The 19,084-nt window shown below is 38.7% G+C and overlaps 1 protein-coding gene across 1 annotated transcript in view; it reads left to right on the forward strand.

Annotated features, from left to right (window-relative positions):
* The window catches only part of PIGA (phosphatidylinositol glycan anchor biosynthesis class A), a 28,404-nt gene extending 10,847 nt beyond the window's left edge, over positions 1-17,557 (forward strand). The window contains exons 5-6 of the mRNA XM_032236866.1: positions 12,899-13,105; positions 14,009-17,557. Coding sequence (XP_032092757.1) covers positions 12,899-13,105; positions 14,009-14,266 — 465 coding nt within the window. The 3' untranslated portion in view covers positions 14,267-17,557. The remainder of the gene's footprint in view (positions 1-12,898; positions 13,106-14,008) is intronic.
* The last annotated feature ends 1,527 nt before the right edge of the window (positions 17,558-19,084 follow it).

The raw sequence follows: 19,084 nt of genomic DNA on the forward strand, positions 1-19,084 counted from the left end.
AGATTCAGTCTTCCCAGCATGGTGCAGGTCTACAATTTTGTTTCCGGTGTCCTTCAACAGCTCTTTGGTCTTCACTATAGTGGAGTTTGGAGTGTGACTGTTTGAGGTTGTGGACAGGTGTCTTTTATACTGCTAACAAGTTCAAACAGGTGCCATTAATACAGGTAATGAGTGGAAGACAGAGGAACCTCTTAAAGAAGAAGTTACAGGTCTGTGAGAGCCAGAAATCTTGCTTGTTTGTAGGTGACCAAATACTTATTTTCCACCATAATTTGCAAAAAAATTCTTTCCAAATCAGACAATGTGATTGTCTGGATTTGTTTTCTCATTTTGTCTCTCATAGTTGAGATCTATCTATGATGTCAATTACAGGCCTCTCTCATCTTTTTAAGTGGGAGAACTTGCACAATTGGTGGCTGGCTAAATACTTTTTTGCCCCACTGTATGCGCCTTTAGAGATAACTGAATATTTTTCCAATTTTCTAAATCTTTATTTGTGTCATTAGTTTATTATAATTATCATCTTTAATTGTAAAACACTTTGCCGACACCCAAATCTCCAAGTATTTCACTTTCTTAATTGTTTGCATTTTAGTCACTAATTCCAATTTCTCTTCTTGTTTTTTTGTCATATTCTTATCATTTTTCTTTTGCTTTTATTAATTTTTAATCCTGCTACCTCCCCATATTCTTCCAATTTTTGAATTAATTTTGGACTAGATTCTAATGGATTCTCTAAAACAAATACTAAATCATCAGCGTAAGCTTGGGTCTTATATTCTTTATTTTTGAGTCTTAAACCTTTTATTCCCTGGTCCTTCCTAATTTCATTTAACAATATTTCCAAAATTAATATAAGCAGCAAAGGAGACAGGACATCCCTGTTTAACTCATTTTTTTATTTCAATTTTATCTGTTAGGTCTCTGTTCATCAGAACTTTGACTGTCTGGGTGTTATACAGTTTTTCTACCATTTTTGTGAATTTTTCTCTGAATTTCATCCTGTCTAATTGAGTTGTTATAAACTTCCAGTTTACATTGTCAAATGCTTTTTGTGCATCAAAGAAAACCAATACCAATTGTTTTTCTTGATGCATCTCATAATATTCTAATACATCTAAGATGACTCTCGTATTATTTTTAATGTGCCTGTAAAGTAAAAATCCATTTTGATATGATGTATTCGTTCATTTAGCACTTGTTTAATTCTTCCTGCCATAATTGCTGCATATAATTTATAATCAGAATTCAATAGTGAAATTGGTCTATAGTTTTGAATTTCTTGTAAGTTAGCTTCTTCTTTGGGGATGAGCGATATTATTGCTTCCGCCCATGATTCGGGCATCTTGGCTTTTTCTAAAACTTCATTAAACATTTCCAATCCTAGTTTTTCCAATATTATTTGATTATATGTGTATAACTCCACCAGGATTCTGTCTGGTTCTATAGTTTATTCTTCTTCTGGTTTTTGAGGATTAATTCTACTTCTGCTGTTGTTATTGGTCTGTTTATTGCCTCCTTCGCGATTGGATTTATCTTTTCTGGGTTTAAATATTGTTTTATCTTAGTTTCCTCCATATTACCTTGCGCATATAATTTTTTGAAACATTTTGAATAATTTGCTTCTTTTCTTTTGGTTTATGTTGAATATTTCCTTCGTCATCTTTTAGTTGATACATCATTCTTTTTTCTCTTTCATTTTTCAATCTATATGCCAGCCATTGTCCGGGTTTGTTGGCTTGTTCAAAGTAATCTTGTTTGGTCACTTTCATTTTCTGCGCTAATTCTTTTTGGGTTATTAAATTAATCTTATGTTTTATCATCTCCCCCCTTTTTTTAGTTTTATTCTTTGGGTCTTTCTGTAATTCAGCTTCAGCTTCACTAAGTTCTTTTTGCATATGTTCTTGTTGATCTTTTTGTTTTCTGTTTTTTTCTTGCTATAGAGGCAATCATGAGGCCTCTTATGTATGCTTTCATGGTATCCCAGAGATTTTGCATTGAGATGGCTTCTTTTTTGTTTGTTCTGAGAAATAACTTTAATTCTTTCTCTAGCATTTGAGTGTATTCTGTTTCTTTTACGATATCTGGGTTCATCATCTATCTTTTTCTTCTTTTTTGGCCTTTCCATTTTAATTTTATTGGGTTATGATCCGCCCACTCATTTTTTTCAATTTCAATTTCCTCTAATTGTTTACATAGTCCAGATGATGTCCAGACCATGTCTATTCTCGACCATGACTGATGCGGATTCAAATAGAAGGTATACTGCTTTCTTGTTTTGTGCATTTGTCTCCAAATATCGTGTAGTTTATATTCTGTTGACATCTCGAAAAAGGATTTAGGTAATGTATTTTTCTTTCTCTTGTTTTTTTTTTTACTTTCATAGTCCATCTTTTTATCCGCTATTGCGTTATAATCCCCAATTAAGCAAATATTTTCATAATCTAATTCATTCATTTTATTGTGCAATTTCCTATAAAATTCCTCTTGTTTCTGATTTAGTGCATACATCACTATTAATAAGATCGGTTTTTGTATTGTTTCTAATTTAATCATTAGAATCCTGCCTTCTTCATCAGCATAGACTAATTTGGAATTTATTTTTTCTTTTATATGTTGTTATCCCTCTTTTTTATTTGCCAGTGCTGTATATAATTTACTAATTTTGTGTTTTCCAGTAAGTTAAAATGTTCCCTTTTAATGTGCACTTTCTGTATACAGATTATGTCTGCCTTCAGTTTCCTAAGTTTATTAAACATCTGTGCTCTTTTCTTTGGTGCATTCAAGCCGTTCAAATTTACCGAGATAATTGTTGTTTCTTGGTGCATCGTTAGTTGGGGTGTTTTTTATTACTTCTGGTTTGCATCTGACTTTTCCCTCTGATGTGTTCCCTTTCCTCTCTCTCTCTCCCTCCCTCCCTCCCTCTCTCTCTCTCTTTCTCTCTTTCTTGCTTCTATTCCTCTTCCTTGTTTCTTTCTTTCTTTCTTTCTTTCTTTCTTTCTTTCTTCTTCTTCTTCTTCTTCTTCTTCTTCTTCTTCTTCTTCTTCTTCACTTCTACTTTCTAGGTTCTCTTCTTTGTTGTTCTTCCCTTGTGAAGTATTTTTTGCAGAATTCTTGAGCTTTTTCTATGTTATCTATTTTATATCCTTTTTCTTGCCAAGAGCCCAATAGTCAGATGCTACTTCATTTAATAATCAGGAAAGAAACCATTCAACTCCATTTGCTTGAAATTAAGTGTACTTTTACTAATTACAAACGAATAGTAGCGAAGCAAAGCTGAATCTGGTTAATTAGGCGCGAAAGTAAAGAATATCATGTATAATTCAATCCCCTCCCCTTGCCACCCCAATCCATAGTCCAATTATAATTCACCCAACTGTCAGGTGGGAGATATCTTCAAAAAACATCACCAGGATGGAATGCTAGACAATTAACCTTGGCGGGAAACTCCCTTCCTCCGCATGCGCAATGAGATGGTCAGGCCAGCGTCTAGAATCTTCCTCCAGCACATAATGATTCCCTTCCCAAATACCATGTCCCCCCTCCCCATTTCAATGGCAGCTGAAGCAGCAGCAAAGCAGAGCAAATCACTTCCGGTACCAACCATCTGTGAATTATTCTGTTTTTATTTAACTGATTAGTTAAAAATTGGAACTGTCTTCTTTGTTCCCTGACTCTCCATGGTATCTGTTTAAGAGTAATCAAATCTTTTCCCTTGTATGTTATTGTTTTTCTCTGGGTTTTCTGTACACTTTGTCTCTGGTTGTTCTTTTGGCAAATCTTACATCTGCACTTCTTCCGGTATCTATGTCGTCTGGCATAATTGGTGTGTACACGGTAGACCTCATCAATGTCTCCTCTCATCACTTGTTCCTTTATCTGTAAAATTTCAGCAAAAATTTCGGTCATTTTTTCTTTCAGGTCTTTCTCTTTTTCTTCAATTATGTTTTGAAATCTTAGATTATATAAGGAAGATTATTGATTCTTCTAATTCTTTATTAACCTGCGTATATTTCAAATCCATTTTTTCTATCCTCTGATCTGTATGCTCTATTTTTCTTTCAGTGTTCATTGACTATTATGGCATTCTGTATCTTTTCAATTTTGTCATCCATGTTTTTGATATCTCCTTTCAATCCTCTCATTTCATTTTTAATTTCCTCATGGTTCCTCCCCATCTCTTTCTGATTTGTAGCTATCGCTTCTTGTGTTTTTGTCATTGCCTCTTGTATTTTTCTCCCCCCAAGATGGTGGCGCGCTTACACACTGCGGCTTTGAGCTCCTGGTGCCGCAGTAGAGTTAGGCAAAAACTAGTCTACACCCGCAGGGAGTTATTAAAGATTGGATCTTCTAGTCAACTAGATATTACCAGCGACTTCCAGCAGTCTCATATACCGAGTGATATAGTAAGACTTCCAGGTTCTCCATGGATCATTGTTGGGCCTAGGAGGCAGCGAAGAGAGCAAAAGCAGAAGCGGGGATGCAGAGCTGGTTTGCTAGTTCGGTTATGGAAGCAGCCTCACAGACCAGCATTACTCAGCATTTTTCTAATCAACTCTAGATCCTTTGTCCACAAAACTGATGAACTAGAGCTATGGATGGCAGCGAATAAGCTCATTCGTGACTGCTGTGTGATGATCATCACAGAGACCTGGCTTCATCCACTTGTATCGGATGCGTCAGTGGAGCTAACTAACCGCACCACACACCGCTTTGACAGAAACAGCAACTCTGGTAAAAGAAAGGTGGAGGACTTTGTATTTACACACATAATAACTGTTGTACTAACAGTAGAGTTGCTTATACATACTGTTCTACAGATGTGAAATTCTTAACTGTCATTTGTCGGCCATTTTATTTACCTAGAGAGATTTCTGTTATAGTTATCACTGCTGTCTATATTCCACCTTATGCAAATGTTAGTGCAGCGCTCTCTAAGTTACATGATGCCATCGAGAAGCAGCAGCAAACTTACCCTTAGGGCGCTTTATCATGACGGGGGATTTTAATCAAGCAGGTCTAAAATTCTCCCTAAATTTGTGCAGTATGTGCAGTGTACCATCAAAGGTAAGAATACTCTAGACCATATGTACTCAAACTTAAGACAGGCATATAGAGCAATCCCCCTCTCCCATCTGGTTATGTCTGACCACATCTCTCTGCTACTGTGCCCAAAGTATATCTCCTTTAGGAAAAGGATACAACCAGTCTTGAAAACTGTCAAAATCTGGCCGGAGGGAGCATTCTGCCAGACTACCGAATGGAGTATATTTAAACATTTGGAGCTGCAAGAATTCACTGACACTGTACTCTCATACATTAAAACATGCACATGCAATGTAACAGTGAATAAGCACATCAGAGTTTACAGTAATTGTAAACCCTGGATGTCAGCAGAGGTACATTCACTTCTGAGAACCCGAAACTCCACCTTCAAGGCAGAAACAAAGACAAATACAATGAAGCCAGGGCAAACTTGAGAAGAGGCATTAAGGAGGCTAAACAGAAATACAAACAAAAGGTAGAGAAGTATCTGGAAGATAATAACTCAAGACAAGTATGGCAGGGGCTACAACATCTAACCAACTATAAGGGCAATAAGAAAAAAATAGCCAATGCTAATGCCCTGCTAGTAAAGGAGCTAAATAGCTTCTTCACCCGCTTTGAGGTCAAAAGATCAGTCTCTGTGGCTCTAGCCCAAAGGCCCTCTGACCTCCAGCCACTCACCCTGGATGAACATGAAGTGAGAGCTGAGCTGAAGGCTGTAAATCCCAACAAGGTCTAGACAGGATGTTGGGCAAAGTGGTAAAAACCTGTGCTGACCAATTAACAGGGGTCATGACAAGGATTTTTAACCTCTCCCTGCAGCAGGTTAGAGTCCCATCATGCTTGAAAGCAGCCACAATTATCCCAGTTCGGAAGAAAGCAGTCATAAAAAGCTTGAATGACTATAGACCCATTGCACTGACGTCTATAGTGATGAAGTGCTTTGAAAGACTGGTCCTACAACACTTTAGGTCCTGTCTACCACCAAATTTTGATCAACACCAATTTGCTTATAGAAGCAACAAGTCGACGGGACGCCATCATCACTGCTCTACATATTGCACTGAGCCACACTGAGAAATCTGGGAATTATGTCAGAATGCTTTTTATAGACTATAGCTTGGCCTTTAACACTATCTTCTTACCAGGCATTGTCATTGAAAAATTGACTGACTTGAATTTCCCTCCCTCACTTGTGAATGGATCAAAGACTTCCTGACAGATCATCCAAAAACAGGGTTGGGTCCTTTACATCTTCCACGCTTAAGCTCAGCACAGGCTCCCCTCAGGGCTGTGTGCTCAGCCATACCTGTATTCGCTGTATACATATGACTGCATATCCTCTGATATGTAGTAAAACAAAGGAGATTGTACTAGATTTCTGGAAGCACAGAGTGGAACCTGCCCCATTATATCAAGGGGGGCTGTGTGGAGAGGGTTTATTCTTTTAAATTCTTGGGAGTGCATATTAGTCAAGATATCACCTGGAAAAACAACACATCTCTGGTGATTGGAAAGGCCCAACAGAGACTTCATTTCCTTAGAGTCCTGTGAAAAAATCAGGTGGAACAATGGCTGATGACCTCTTTCTATCGGTCCACTATAGAAAGTGTCCTCACATATTATATTACAGTACAGTATGGTGGTTTAACAGCTGCGGACAGGAAGGCACTACAGAGAGTGATCAATTCGGCACAAGAAACTATTGGTTTCCCTCTGACACCACTGGATGACATCTCCAGATCTCGCTGCTTTAGCAGAGTTAGGAAGATACTCAGAGATGATTCACAACCTGGTCCGTGTCTCTTTGCACTTCTACCCTCACGCAGAAGACATCAAACTATAGCCAGCCGAACAAACAGGTTTAAAAATAGTTTCTATCCTTGGGCTTTCAAACTTTTAAATACAACCACAATCACTCCATGCACACACTACTTTTTTTCTTTTTCTTTCTTTTTTTGTTTCTGTTACAATTTTGCACCAGTGAGGTTAAAACCAATTTCATTATATTTAAGTACAATGACAATAAAGATTATACTTACTTACTTACTTGTATCATCTGTAGCATTACTTGCATACTTTGCATTGTTTGTGCCGGTCCTGCTGTTCCTGCTGCCGATCCACCTTTCTGCAGCCCCAATGCACGCTTGATAGATCTTTAGTTTGAGGGTGAGGATACTGCTAACGAAGGGTTGGATGTTGGTTTTTTCCCTGTCTTTGTTAAAGTAGTAATAGTTGCCATCTTTATCCCTCTGTTTATACTTGCTCACAGTTGCATACAAGTTTTACCTTATTTCTACCTTATCACAAATATCAGTAATTATTTATCATCTGTCTGTCTGTCTGTCTGTCTATCTGTCTATCTATCTATCATCTATCAACAATTAACAATAATTAACATTGTTGTTTCTTTAATATTAAAGAAGTGAGTGGATTTGACAAAATAAAAATGAATTTGGGACAGATTGTATGACTAATTATGGAGAGTCAAAGGAGACTTACCTGTATTTTTTGGAGTATAAGATGCACTGGAGTATAAGACACACCTTAATTTTGAGGGACTAAAACAAGAAAAAAAAGTTCTGCCTCTGCCTACCAGCATTCATCAGTATTAATCTGGCTAGCATCCTTGCAGCAAAGGGCCTGGTCAGCTTCAGCCCCTTATTGCAGCCTGATTCAGCAGGAACAGCTGATTGGTGGGTGTAAAACCCCCAATCAGCTGTTCCAGGCTGCAGAAATTGCCACAGACTGCCTCTGTGCCTTGCATTTCCAGTGGTTCGAGGCGGTGGGGATCCTCACTTCCACTCAGATTTTGTTAACTATCTTTTTATCCATTTAAAACAAACCCTATCATCCTAGACATATTTAACTGAATGGGATGGGGTGGGGTATGATATTCATGGGGGCAGAAGAGGGACTTGGTACTGAAGTCTCCATTCCCGAGATGCCCCGTCTTCCTACCTATGTAGGAAGATGGGGTGTCTCGGGAGTGGAGCCTTCGGTGCTAAATCCCTCCCTCTGCCTCCATGAAAATAATACTCCACCCCACCCCCTCCAGTAAAATACGCATGGGGTGATAGGTTTGTTTTAAATGGATTAAAAGCTCGTTATCAAAATCCAAGTGGAAGTGAGGATCTCCGCTTCCTGGAATCACCCAAAAATGCAATGAGCGGAGCAGGTGGGTGGTGCTACATTCTGAATATAAGACACACCCAGATTTTCACCCTCTTTGGGGGGAAAAGGTGCAATTTATACACCAAAAAATACGGTATTAAGGATAAAGAAAGGCAAAACAAAAAACAAATGGAGGAAGCCTGTAATTCAGACTTATTTGGTATGCTAGCAAATTTTAAGATTAAGTGTTAGCAGACAGAAATGCTTACAAAAATAAAGGATCAAACAAATGATAAAGAAAATTGGTTTTAGAATTGAGAAAAAAATAAAATATTTGTGTATCACTATCACAAATATTAATTATATGTTATTGCAAAATAAGTATGTAAGATATGGAATGAAATTAAAAGTACATGCTAATGTGGGAGAAAATAAATTTGTCATGATTGGGAAGAATTTGTATGATAAAAATAAATGTTTTGTATTTGTATTTTATTATTTGTATGCCGCCCTTCTCCGGGAGGACTCAGGGCGGCGAACAATTCAAGAGGGAAAAAAAGGGGGAACATAAAAGACAAAATACAAATAATAAAAGTAGACAACAGTCGCACAACCATACATGTCGAGAGGGGAGGGAACTCATCACCCCCAGGCCTGCCGGCAAAGCCAGGTTTTGACAGCTTTTCGGAAGGCCTGGAGAGAGGTGAGGGTCCGAATCCCTGCGGGGAGTTCATTCCAGAGGGTCGGAGCTGCCACAGAGAAGGCCCTCCCCCGGGTAATAGCCAGGTGGCATTGGCTGGTAGATGGCACCCGGAGGAGGCCAACCCTGTGAGATCTAATGGGTCTGTGGGAGGTAATTGGCAGCAGGTGGTCTCTCAAGTACCCAGATCCAATACCATGAAGGGCTTTATAAGTTACGACTAGCACCTTGAAGCGTATTCGGAGACTGATCGGTAACCAGTGCAGCTCGCGGAGGATAGGTGTAACGTGGGTGTACCGAGGTGCACCCACAATCGCTCACGTGGCTGCGTTCTGGACGAGTTGAAGTCTCCGAATACTCTTCAAGGGCTGCCCCATGTAGAGTGCATTGCAGTAGTCCAGTCTTGAGGTCACGAGGGCGTGAGTGACTGTTGCGAGTGCCTCCCGGTCCAGGTAGGGACGCAACTGGTGCACCAGGCGAACCTGGGCAAATGCCCCCCTGGTCACAGCCGACAAATGGTGTTCTAAAGTCAGCTGTGGATCCAGGAGGACCCCCAAGTTGCGAGCCCTGTCTGAGGGGCGTAGGTTTTCACCCCCCAGCCTGAGTGATGGAATATTGACCAAGTTTTTGGGAGGAAAACACAACAGCCACTCGGTCTTGTCTGGATTGAGTACAAGCTTGTTAACCCCCGTCCAGACCCTAACAGCCTCCAGGCACTGGCACATCATGTCAACCGCTTCACTGAGTTGGCATGGGGTGGACAGAAACAACTATATATCGTCCGCATATTGATGGTGTTTTATCCCGTGCCGTCGAATGATCTCACCCAGTGGCTTCATGTAGATATTAAATAGCAGGGGGGACAGGACCGAACCCTGAGGAACCCCGTATTTCAGGGGCCTAGGGGTCGACCTCTCCTCCCCAACTAACACCGACTGCGACCTGTCCGAGAGGTAGGAGGAGAAGCACTGAAAAACGGTGCCTCCCACCCCCACCTCTCGCAACCGTCGCAGAAGGATACCATGGTCGATGGTATCGAAGGCCGCTGAGAGGTCAAGGAGCACTAGGATGGAGGAATGACCTCCATCCCTGGCTCTCCAGAGATCATCGGTCAGTGCGACCAAAGCGGTTTCCGTACTGCAGCCAGGCCTGAAACCAGACTGAAAGGAGTCTAGATAATCGGCTTCATCCAAGGACCGCCGGAGTTGCGAGGCCACCACTTTCTCAACAACCTTCCCAATGAAGGGGAGGTTGGAGACTGGACGGTAGTTGTTCAAACTGGCTGGGTCCAGTGATGGCTTCTTCAGGAGGGGTCTCACCACTGCTACCTTCAATGTCGGTGGAAAGAAACCCTCCCGAAGAGAGGCATTCACCATCGCCTGGATCCAGCCCCACGTCACCTCCCTGCTGTTCGCGACCAGCCAGGAGGGGCATGGGTCCAGTACACATGTGGAGGCACTCACCGCTCCCATGGCCTTGTCCACTTCATCAGGAGCAACAGGTTGAAAATCAGTCCAGAGGTGTCGTTCAAGACCTTTCCCCGGTACCTCGGCTGGCTCTGCGCAATTGGAGTCCAGGTCCATCTGAAGCCGAGCAATTTTGTCCGCGAGGAACTGGACATATTCCTCTGCTCTACCTTGTAAAGGGTTCCCCGCAACCCTCATGTTTAAGAGGGAGCGGGTCACCCTAAACAAGGCGGCAGGGCGGGACTCAGCAGACGCAATCAGAGCGGCAATGTGGTTGTTCTTGGCTGTCCGTAATGCCGATAGATATGCTCCGATGCAGGCTTTTAAGAGTGCTCGGTCTGACTCGGATTTACTGGTCCTCCAGCGGCACTCTAGGCGTCTCTTTTGGCGCTTCATCTCTCGGAGGTCCTCGGTAAACCAAGGAGCCCTCCTGGGTCCACTGCCACGGATCGGCCGTAAAGGCGCAATTCGGTGGAGAGCCTCAGATGCTACCGAGTTCCAAGTAGTGACTAAGGTCTCCACCAAACTGCGGGCGAGAGTATCAGGCATAACGCCAAGCGCTGTCTGGAAACCCTGGGGATCCATAAGACGCCTGGGGTGGAACCACCTAATCGGTTCCTCCTCCCTACAGCGGGGGATTGGTCTCCGAAAGTCAAGCCTCAATAGGAAGTGGTCTGACCATGACAGGGGGAAGATCTCACTACCCCTCAGACCAAGATCACAACTCCACTGCTCCGAGAGAAATACGAGGTCGAGTGTGTGGCCCGCTGAGTGAGTCGGACCCTGGATTACTTGGGTCAAGCCCATGGCTGTCATGGAAGCCATGAACTCCTGTGCTCCATCAGCGTTCGCCGAGCGAAGGCAAATTGAAGTCCCCCAGTACCATAAGTCTGGGGAACTCAACCACCAGCTCGGCTATTGACTCGAGGAGCAAGGGGAGGGCTGTTGCCACGCTGTTGGGAGGCAGGTACATTAACAACAAGCCCATTTGACCCGCAAGGTCCATCTTCACCAGCAAGGACTCACACCCGACAAGCTCCGCAGCAGGGATCCTACGAGGAGCTAAGGACTGTCGGATAACAATGGCCACTCCCCCGCCCCTTTTCTGGGGTCGCGGTTGATGAAGCACCTGAAAACCCTCTGGGCACATCTCTGTGAGGGGGACGCCTCCCTCCAGGCCCAGCCAGGTTTCAGTAATACATGCCAGGTCTGCCCCCTCGTCTATAATTAAGTCCTGGATGAGGGAAGCCTTGTGAACCACAGACCTGGCATTTAGCATCAGCAACCTGAGACCAGCAGCCTGGAATGATTTTATTTTCCAGACACTACCTGTTTTGGCAACTGATAGACCATTTAAATAAGACCTAAAAGGTATCTCTAAATTTGCATGCCAAGGAAAAAGCTATGTGTTAAATATGTTATGAAATGCTAAGAAAAGAAGAGGATTAAGTTTACCTAATCTGAAATTGAATTTTACAGTTCATTGTTTTGCTTGGGTATTGTTGAAAATTAAAGACTAAATAAAAAAGTTAGGAGGACATGACCTGATATTTGGCTGTATGGATATTTGTGATATGCCAAAGTCAATGCAGATTTCAAAAATCATTATGTTAGATCCGCTTATAGAGAATGTGGAATAGGTACAAATCCAGGTTGTTCCTGAAAACAGCATAAAGGCTATCAATACAAGTATTTTATGCAGAAGGAAAAATGGGCATTTATAACTACTGTGAAGAAATTGGTAGCAATATATTTACATTCTTCTTTATATTTTTTCTACTTCTACTAAAATATGAAAATTACATTTTAAAAAAACGAAATGGGAACAAATGACAATTGTATCCTTTCGTGTGTGTGTGTGTGTGCCTTCAAATCAGGGTTGACTCCCGTCAACTGCCTGGACTAGTTACTGCAGTTTTCTTGGGGGTTTTTTGGGTTGTTTTTTTTTTAAAATGATTTAGCATTGCCTTTTTTTTAGGAATGAAAGAGAATGAATGGCTAAAGGTTCCCCAACTGACTTTGCATATAAGTTGTGTCTAGAACTCGTGGTCTTCCAGTTTCTAGCCTGGTGCCTTAATCTTTACACAAACTGGTACTATTTTAAAGAATGGTAACGGTAAATCAATTGCTTTATTTTCTACTTTGGAGTGGCAGGACAATCTAAACAGACTTATTTAATGCAGGTCCCCATGTAAACATTTTTCAAAGCACTGGGCTTTTAAATGATTGAAGGTAATAAGTATTTTACAAAGGAAGAGCGGATAAGCAGATTAAGAACGAATACAATACAGTCAAAGCAAGTAATGTGAAATATTTTAATAGAATAATAATAGGCAGAATTATTGAGAAAAAGATTCCTACAAACAAATTAAAATAATGCTGGTTATTGTTAGGAAATAGTTCAGAAGTGAGATAAAGGTTTTATGATTATATTAAAAAAATTGTATAGTTGTCAGAAAAACAATAGACCTCTTTTTTACAAAACAAACTATTATATATTATCTGTATAGTATTTGTATTTTGGGGGCACAAATTGCCTAGCAAAAGCATAATAATTTATCTGTTGTTTCAGGTGGTCAGTACAAGAGTTGGTGGGATTCCTGAAGTACTTCCAGATGATTTTATAATTTTGTGTGAACCTTCAGTGAAATCCCTTTGTAATGGATTGGAAAAGGCTATTAGTCAACTGAAGTCAGGATCATTATTGTCTCCAGAAATTATGCATGACAAAGTTAGAACATTCTACACTTGGAGAAATGTTGCAAAAAGAACTGAAAAAGTGGGTGGACTTTCTTGTTTGGAAACTCTACATTCATTTGAAAACATCTTCATGTTTTCTAATAATTTATCTCATTGTGGAAATTTAGTTACGGTATATTGTTTTCTTTATGCACTTAACCTGTGGCCAGCTAGGATCTTACATATAGAGAATTTGGGGTGCCAGAATACGTATAGACAAGGGACTTATCTATTAATGGTGTACTAGCTCACATGGAAAATTTCTGCCTACAGCAGTTTGCAGATCCCTTCATATCCATCTGATAACCTCAGTCTCATTTTTGTGGGCTACTTGTCCAGTATATCTTACTTATTTTAAAAGCTGCTTGCTGTCCTATTAAGATTGGAGTTACTGCATATGGGTAGGAGAAATTTCTTCCATAACCCTTTGCTTTGGAAAAATAATCTTTGGGAGCCAACAATGTGGCACAAAACCATGACCAATTGATGCTGCTGTAAAAGTTATTTTTTTATGGGTTGTTTCTAACATCTGATTTTATATCCAGAGATTTGAAGAAAGAGTTATTATGGTCTGATTAATTCATTGTCCATATTCATTTGAAGATGTAATTATATTCTGTAATTATTTAATAATCATACACTTGTAATCTTAATCCAGTTTGGATTACATGCCCAAACCTACTATATTATGGATAGGAAATGTATAAAATTACTTGAATGACAAATTTTAGGAATCTAGATTATTCTAGGAAAACATCTGGAAAATTAGGGAAATAAATTCTTCTAGCTGACTCCTTTAGATATATCAAAGGATATTCCCTAGAGTATTCTAGTGTTTCATTTATAATATATTTATGATTAAGAATGAGTGTCTCTGAGTTAATACAATTTACATATTGCAAACAAATCTAATAACCTAATTTATGTATTTATCTTCCTGCAGGTGTACAACAGAGTGGCAAAGGAAACTGTGTTGCCAATGGGCAAACGACTTGAGAGACTTATCACTCATTGTGGCCCAGTGACTGGTTGCATTTTTACTCTTTTGGCTATGCTCAGCTTTCTTTTTTTGATATTTCTGAAATGGCTGATACCAGATGATTTTATTGATATTGCAATAGATGCCACGGGTCTAAATGGAGCATGGACTAGAAAATATTTCCACAATAAAAATAAAAAAGAAAACATTACAAACTCTTAAAGTTGCTGAAAAAGATTTCATTCCCTTACTCACCTTCACCATTATGCATTTTGCTGTTAAATTTACATTTATCAAGAAAAATTGCTTATATGTTATTGGACAGCTTTCAATAATGAATGGAAAGAAATTAAAATTAAGTTCTACCTCAACATAAATCTAAATTGGTTTGGGAAAGACATTTTCCCAAGATATGTTGTGAAATCTGTTTACATTTATTTCAGCTTGAAATAACCTTATAAATGGCATGGCATGGCATGTCAATTAATTAAAGAGTTCATCTGAGGAAATAAGGAGAAAATAGGTGAGTAGGTAGAAATTTTGTCTATTTTAGAGTTTTTTCTGTTTTTCTCTTGCACCATCATAATATGTTTAAAAATTATATGGAAAAGTAGCAGTATATGTTCCGATCCAGTATAATACAACAAAGAACGTGACCTTTTAAGTATAGATCCTAAGTGTGCTTGTTGAGATGTATGATAATTCAGTAGGTTGATATGATCAACTAAAATTGAGAAATGAAAAACTTGTAAAGTTGGAAGAATATTCTTTGTTTAGTAATCGAGTTATGACACTTAGAGACAGTTTGAAGTTTCAACATAACCTCTCCACCCAAGTACTTACGACACAGTCTCAAAGTTACAAATGTTGCAGCAGTTTTACAAATGATCGCAGAGGCACTGCCTATCCTGCCCCCCGACCAGGTCTCCACAGGCACTGAGCCTGTGGATACTCACCTTGCGAAAATCTAGTGAGCCTTTGGCTTCTTGGCTTGCTTCGGTGCGGTGCTTCAGGCCTTCGATGCATTTGCAAAGAATGGAGGCTTAAAATACCGAACCCTTCCCTCCATTTATAAAGCCTTTTACCGTCTTTACAAAAAGCCTTTGCTGCTAAAAACAGAGCCTGGGAAGGGGAACATGTGTTCTTTTGTTCCTCCATTTGCATCCGCAAAGGCCTTTCCTCAAGGCCTTTGCCACCAAGAATGGAGCCCCTCTTGGTCTTTGTTCTCGGCAGCAAAGATTTTTTGTAAAGATGATTGGAGCCTACAGGGATACAATCTCTCATCTCTTCAGGCCTTGGCAAGCCTTTGCTCAAGGCAAAACCACAGTGGAGAGGCTGGAGAGGAGATAGTTCCCTTGATCATCAAGATGTACGTAAGGTAAGTGACCTGGTCGGGCAGGAAGCATGAAATATCTCCGTGGGTCAGGGCAAGCCTTGTGTGGTGAGAAGCACTAGGCCCCCCATGGCCTTCCCCACCCTGAGATACCTCATGAATGCATGGACGAAATTAGGAAGTGATCACATTCAAGTTATATGGGTCACTCCTATGAATCCTCAAGTTACGAATGTAATTGGCAGGCTCCATTACATTTGTAACTCGTTACCTGTATCACTCATTTTGATAGTTTGAAAACAAGTATAATTGACATATTCTGAAATCTTCTCTGCCAATACTTTTGAAGCTTTCAGAAGAAGGTTCCATTGTCCTCCAAAAGCCAAGAGTAGGTCTTTTGAATCTATAAAGAGCAGGTCTTTATAATTCAGTTGAGACATAATGAAAAAAACACTTTTTTTACATTAATAAAGCCCAGCATTATGTTCATTTTTCTTTTCTTCCATTTTTAAATAAAATTAAAATACATGTTAAATAAAAATTCCCTTGTAGGTATTAAAACTCATTCCAATCAATACTTCCATGACAAGATAGTTATATTTAAAGTAAAAACAGGTGCTTCAGTCTTTTAGTATATGTTAACTTTGTCTGACCATTTCTGTTATAATATTATATTTCTACTATTTCAAAAACCAGAAAACATGAAAATTATCCTATCATAATTATTTTGAGAAGCAAAAATCACCCACACTGAATTAAAGCAATGACAAAGTATGTACAACTAAGGTTTCTAAGTTTTATTTTTATTATTATAAAACACTCCCAATTTGTAAATGAGAGAATAATTTTTAAGTTGAAATTATTTATAAAGATCTAAAAATATTTTGAGGAAGAAAATCTAGAACAAATACAGTTTTCCAACACAAACTTGCCAATGCCAGTAGAGTATGCAGAGAACATAAATATGATAACATGCAGTACAATTTGTGTCAATATTCTTGGATCTCCAACTAAACCACTGCAAATAAACTTAACACCATCTTTGGAGAAATATTAATCATAAACCTGAACTACTTGATAATTTATTCGGCATAATATTAGTTTTAAAAAGAAGACTAACTTACACAAGTAATTTGGATTGCTACTCCATAAGTTGGCAAAGGCAATATGAGCCCTTTGCCATTTATCTAGGAATTATATTTCAGTATTTTTCAGACAAATTCTAAGCATTCTTCTATAAGTTCTTTATATCAGTCTTCTGTGTTTTCAGTCTTCGGTTAATTTCAGGAATCTTTTCTTAAGAGATCAATATCTGTAAAATAGGAATTTTTACAGCTTCTTATGCCTATTCTTCCATTGGCCTAGCCCCAATATTATAGAAATAGATTTATTCTTATGCAATATGACTTTACAGAATTATTTAATCCTGTGGAATCTATATAAAGGGCTACAGGAGAAGGACCAATTATGCTAAAGGTGCTTATTCTTCTGGAAGAAGAATACTATTTCTAAATCTATAAATTGTATATTTGAAGATACTTTGGAACTTTTCTTGAATGTCTAAATATCATAGCCTTAAGTGATTTGCTTTTCTCTACTTACGATATCTCTCTTGTATCAAACAATTAATTTTTTTGGTCTGCCACTATATATGAGCAACTCCTAATCCTATAGGTGATAGAACTAACCAAAATTGTTATATTTGAAAGTAAGAAAACCATTTACATGTTAAAAATAATGGTGATTGTATGCTTTGATTTGGTACTTGTTTCACAATAAATAATGGTTTCTAATGTTCTATACTTATTTCCATTTGTTATGGCTACATTCTGTATTTATGATTTTTTTGAATTGAAGCTATTGTAGCCTTGGCTATTTAAAAGAAATCATAAATTGAATAATTTCCTCAATCATGGCTAATCAATTAAAATGTATTGCAATAAAATTAATGCAACTTTTTCTATTACATATATATTGCTATTTTCAAAGTTAAAAATTAGGTGATTTAAAAATCTTTGCAAGATAGAACTTCAATTCTTTAATGGACTTCATAACAATTATGGAATGTAGCAGTATTCTTGCTTACACCAAAGACTGCATTCTATGATGATGGAAGGTAGTTCTATTATATAAAGTCATGTGTTTATCTACAAATAAAACTGTTTTTAATACTCTGTTGATATGGTTGTAAATGGTTATTTTCAAATAATTTATCATGAAAAAGTAATTTGCAGGAAATTTGTTAGGCAATGCCTTAAAGAACATTTTTGAATATTATTTCACCTTACAGGAAACATTTAAGAAGTTTAAAAAAAATTTTTTGAAATTGTGTGCTGAGTGATGATATATCAATACAGAAATATTGCTCAACTTACAAACTTTTGAGTTGCAAACTTTCAGTGATATGAACAAATTGGTTCACAAGTCCATCCTAGAAGGTTCCAGAAGTCAGGAGAAGGCGGGAAAGAGTTAGTTTCTATCACATGCATATGTGGCCTGCTGAAAATTAACCTTTTCTCAACTTCCTTTCCTGCTTTCTCTCAACTTCGCCAATCTCTCATGTACTGTTCTCAGATCCACTCGGACACAGATCAGTACTGTTGCTGCTAAGTTGTATGTGGTGTCTGGCAACTGAATGTCTGCAATGAAGCACCGGGGTGGGTGGGTGGGGGGAGGGAGGGAGAGCAGGGAGTTTCAATTCGACTTGGAGATAAGCAATTAGTCACACACATGGAAGAAATCTCCAACAAAGATCTCATGGAATTTGAAAGCTAGTAAAAACGAGGAAAAATTGCCCCGCCAAAGCAGTTCTAGGGTTAGGGTCATTGTCCAAGACACAAGACTACTGTCAAACGCTTCACGAAAATGTGTGCAGCTGTCCATGATACAGTGCACTGCTATAATCTCATCTATGAGGAAAAGAGGAAGGATATTATCCAAAGTTCATTGGATTGCTTCTTCTGGAAGATGTAGAAAACAGCCACCATATTTTTAGTGGGATAAGCCAACACCATCACCATCAGGTTTTACTGCAAGCTTGCCACTTATGTAAGGTAAGAATTCTATATTCCAAATGAACTGTTTTATGTCTCTGAAGAACAAGTTGCTTTTAGAATCTAAACAATACATGTTGGAATCAGAAAAGTACTTAATTTATTAATTGTGAAATTAAATGCAGCAGAATGAACATGAAAAAATCTTATTGACTGGAGAGGTGAGAAAGGACAATGTTTTACATGATAAATATTTGAAAACATGTCTTGCACTAAAATGCTATTGATTCAAAAAGAGTTACTTGGAACTCCATGCCATAGTACACAAGGAAGCCTGATGCTCAGTTTGCTGTTTGTGAATAATGAAAGTCTAATAACAAGAGACCTATTGAACCATATTTATAAAGTGATTTTTTTTAAATGAGCGATGAAGGTTTATAGTGTGTCCAGAATGAATTGTGCCAAATTTTGTAAGATAAAAGCTGAAGTTGGTGAGTTTTCCTTTCAGAATTCGTCACATCGGTGGAGCTAAACACATGTAGACTTCTTATTCATATTGGAGTTATATAATATTCCTCCAATGCTTGCCGCATTGCTCAGTCTGATTTAGGAAAATGATTTGATTTTAATGGCTTAATGTATAACTTTTAAGAAGAGTAATCTTAGCAGCATTTTTGTTGATTAGTGCTCTGTGTTCTTGCCTTTTATATGCAA

Source organism: Thamnophis elegans, chromosome Z (genome assembly GCF_009769535.1).
Source record: "Thamnophis elegans isolate rThaEle1 chromosome Z, rThaEle1.pri, whole genome shotgun sequence".
Taxonomy (NCBI): Eukaryota; Metazoa; Chordata; class Lepidosauria; order Squamata; family Colubridae; genus Thamnophis; species Thamnophis elegans.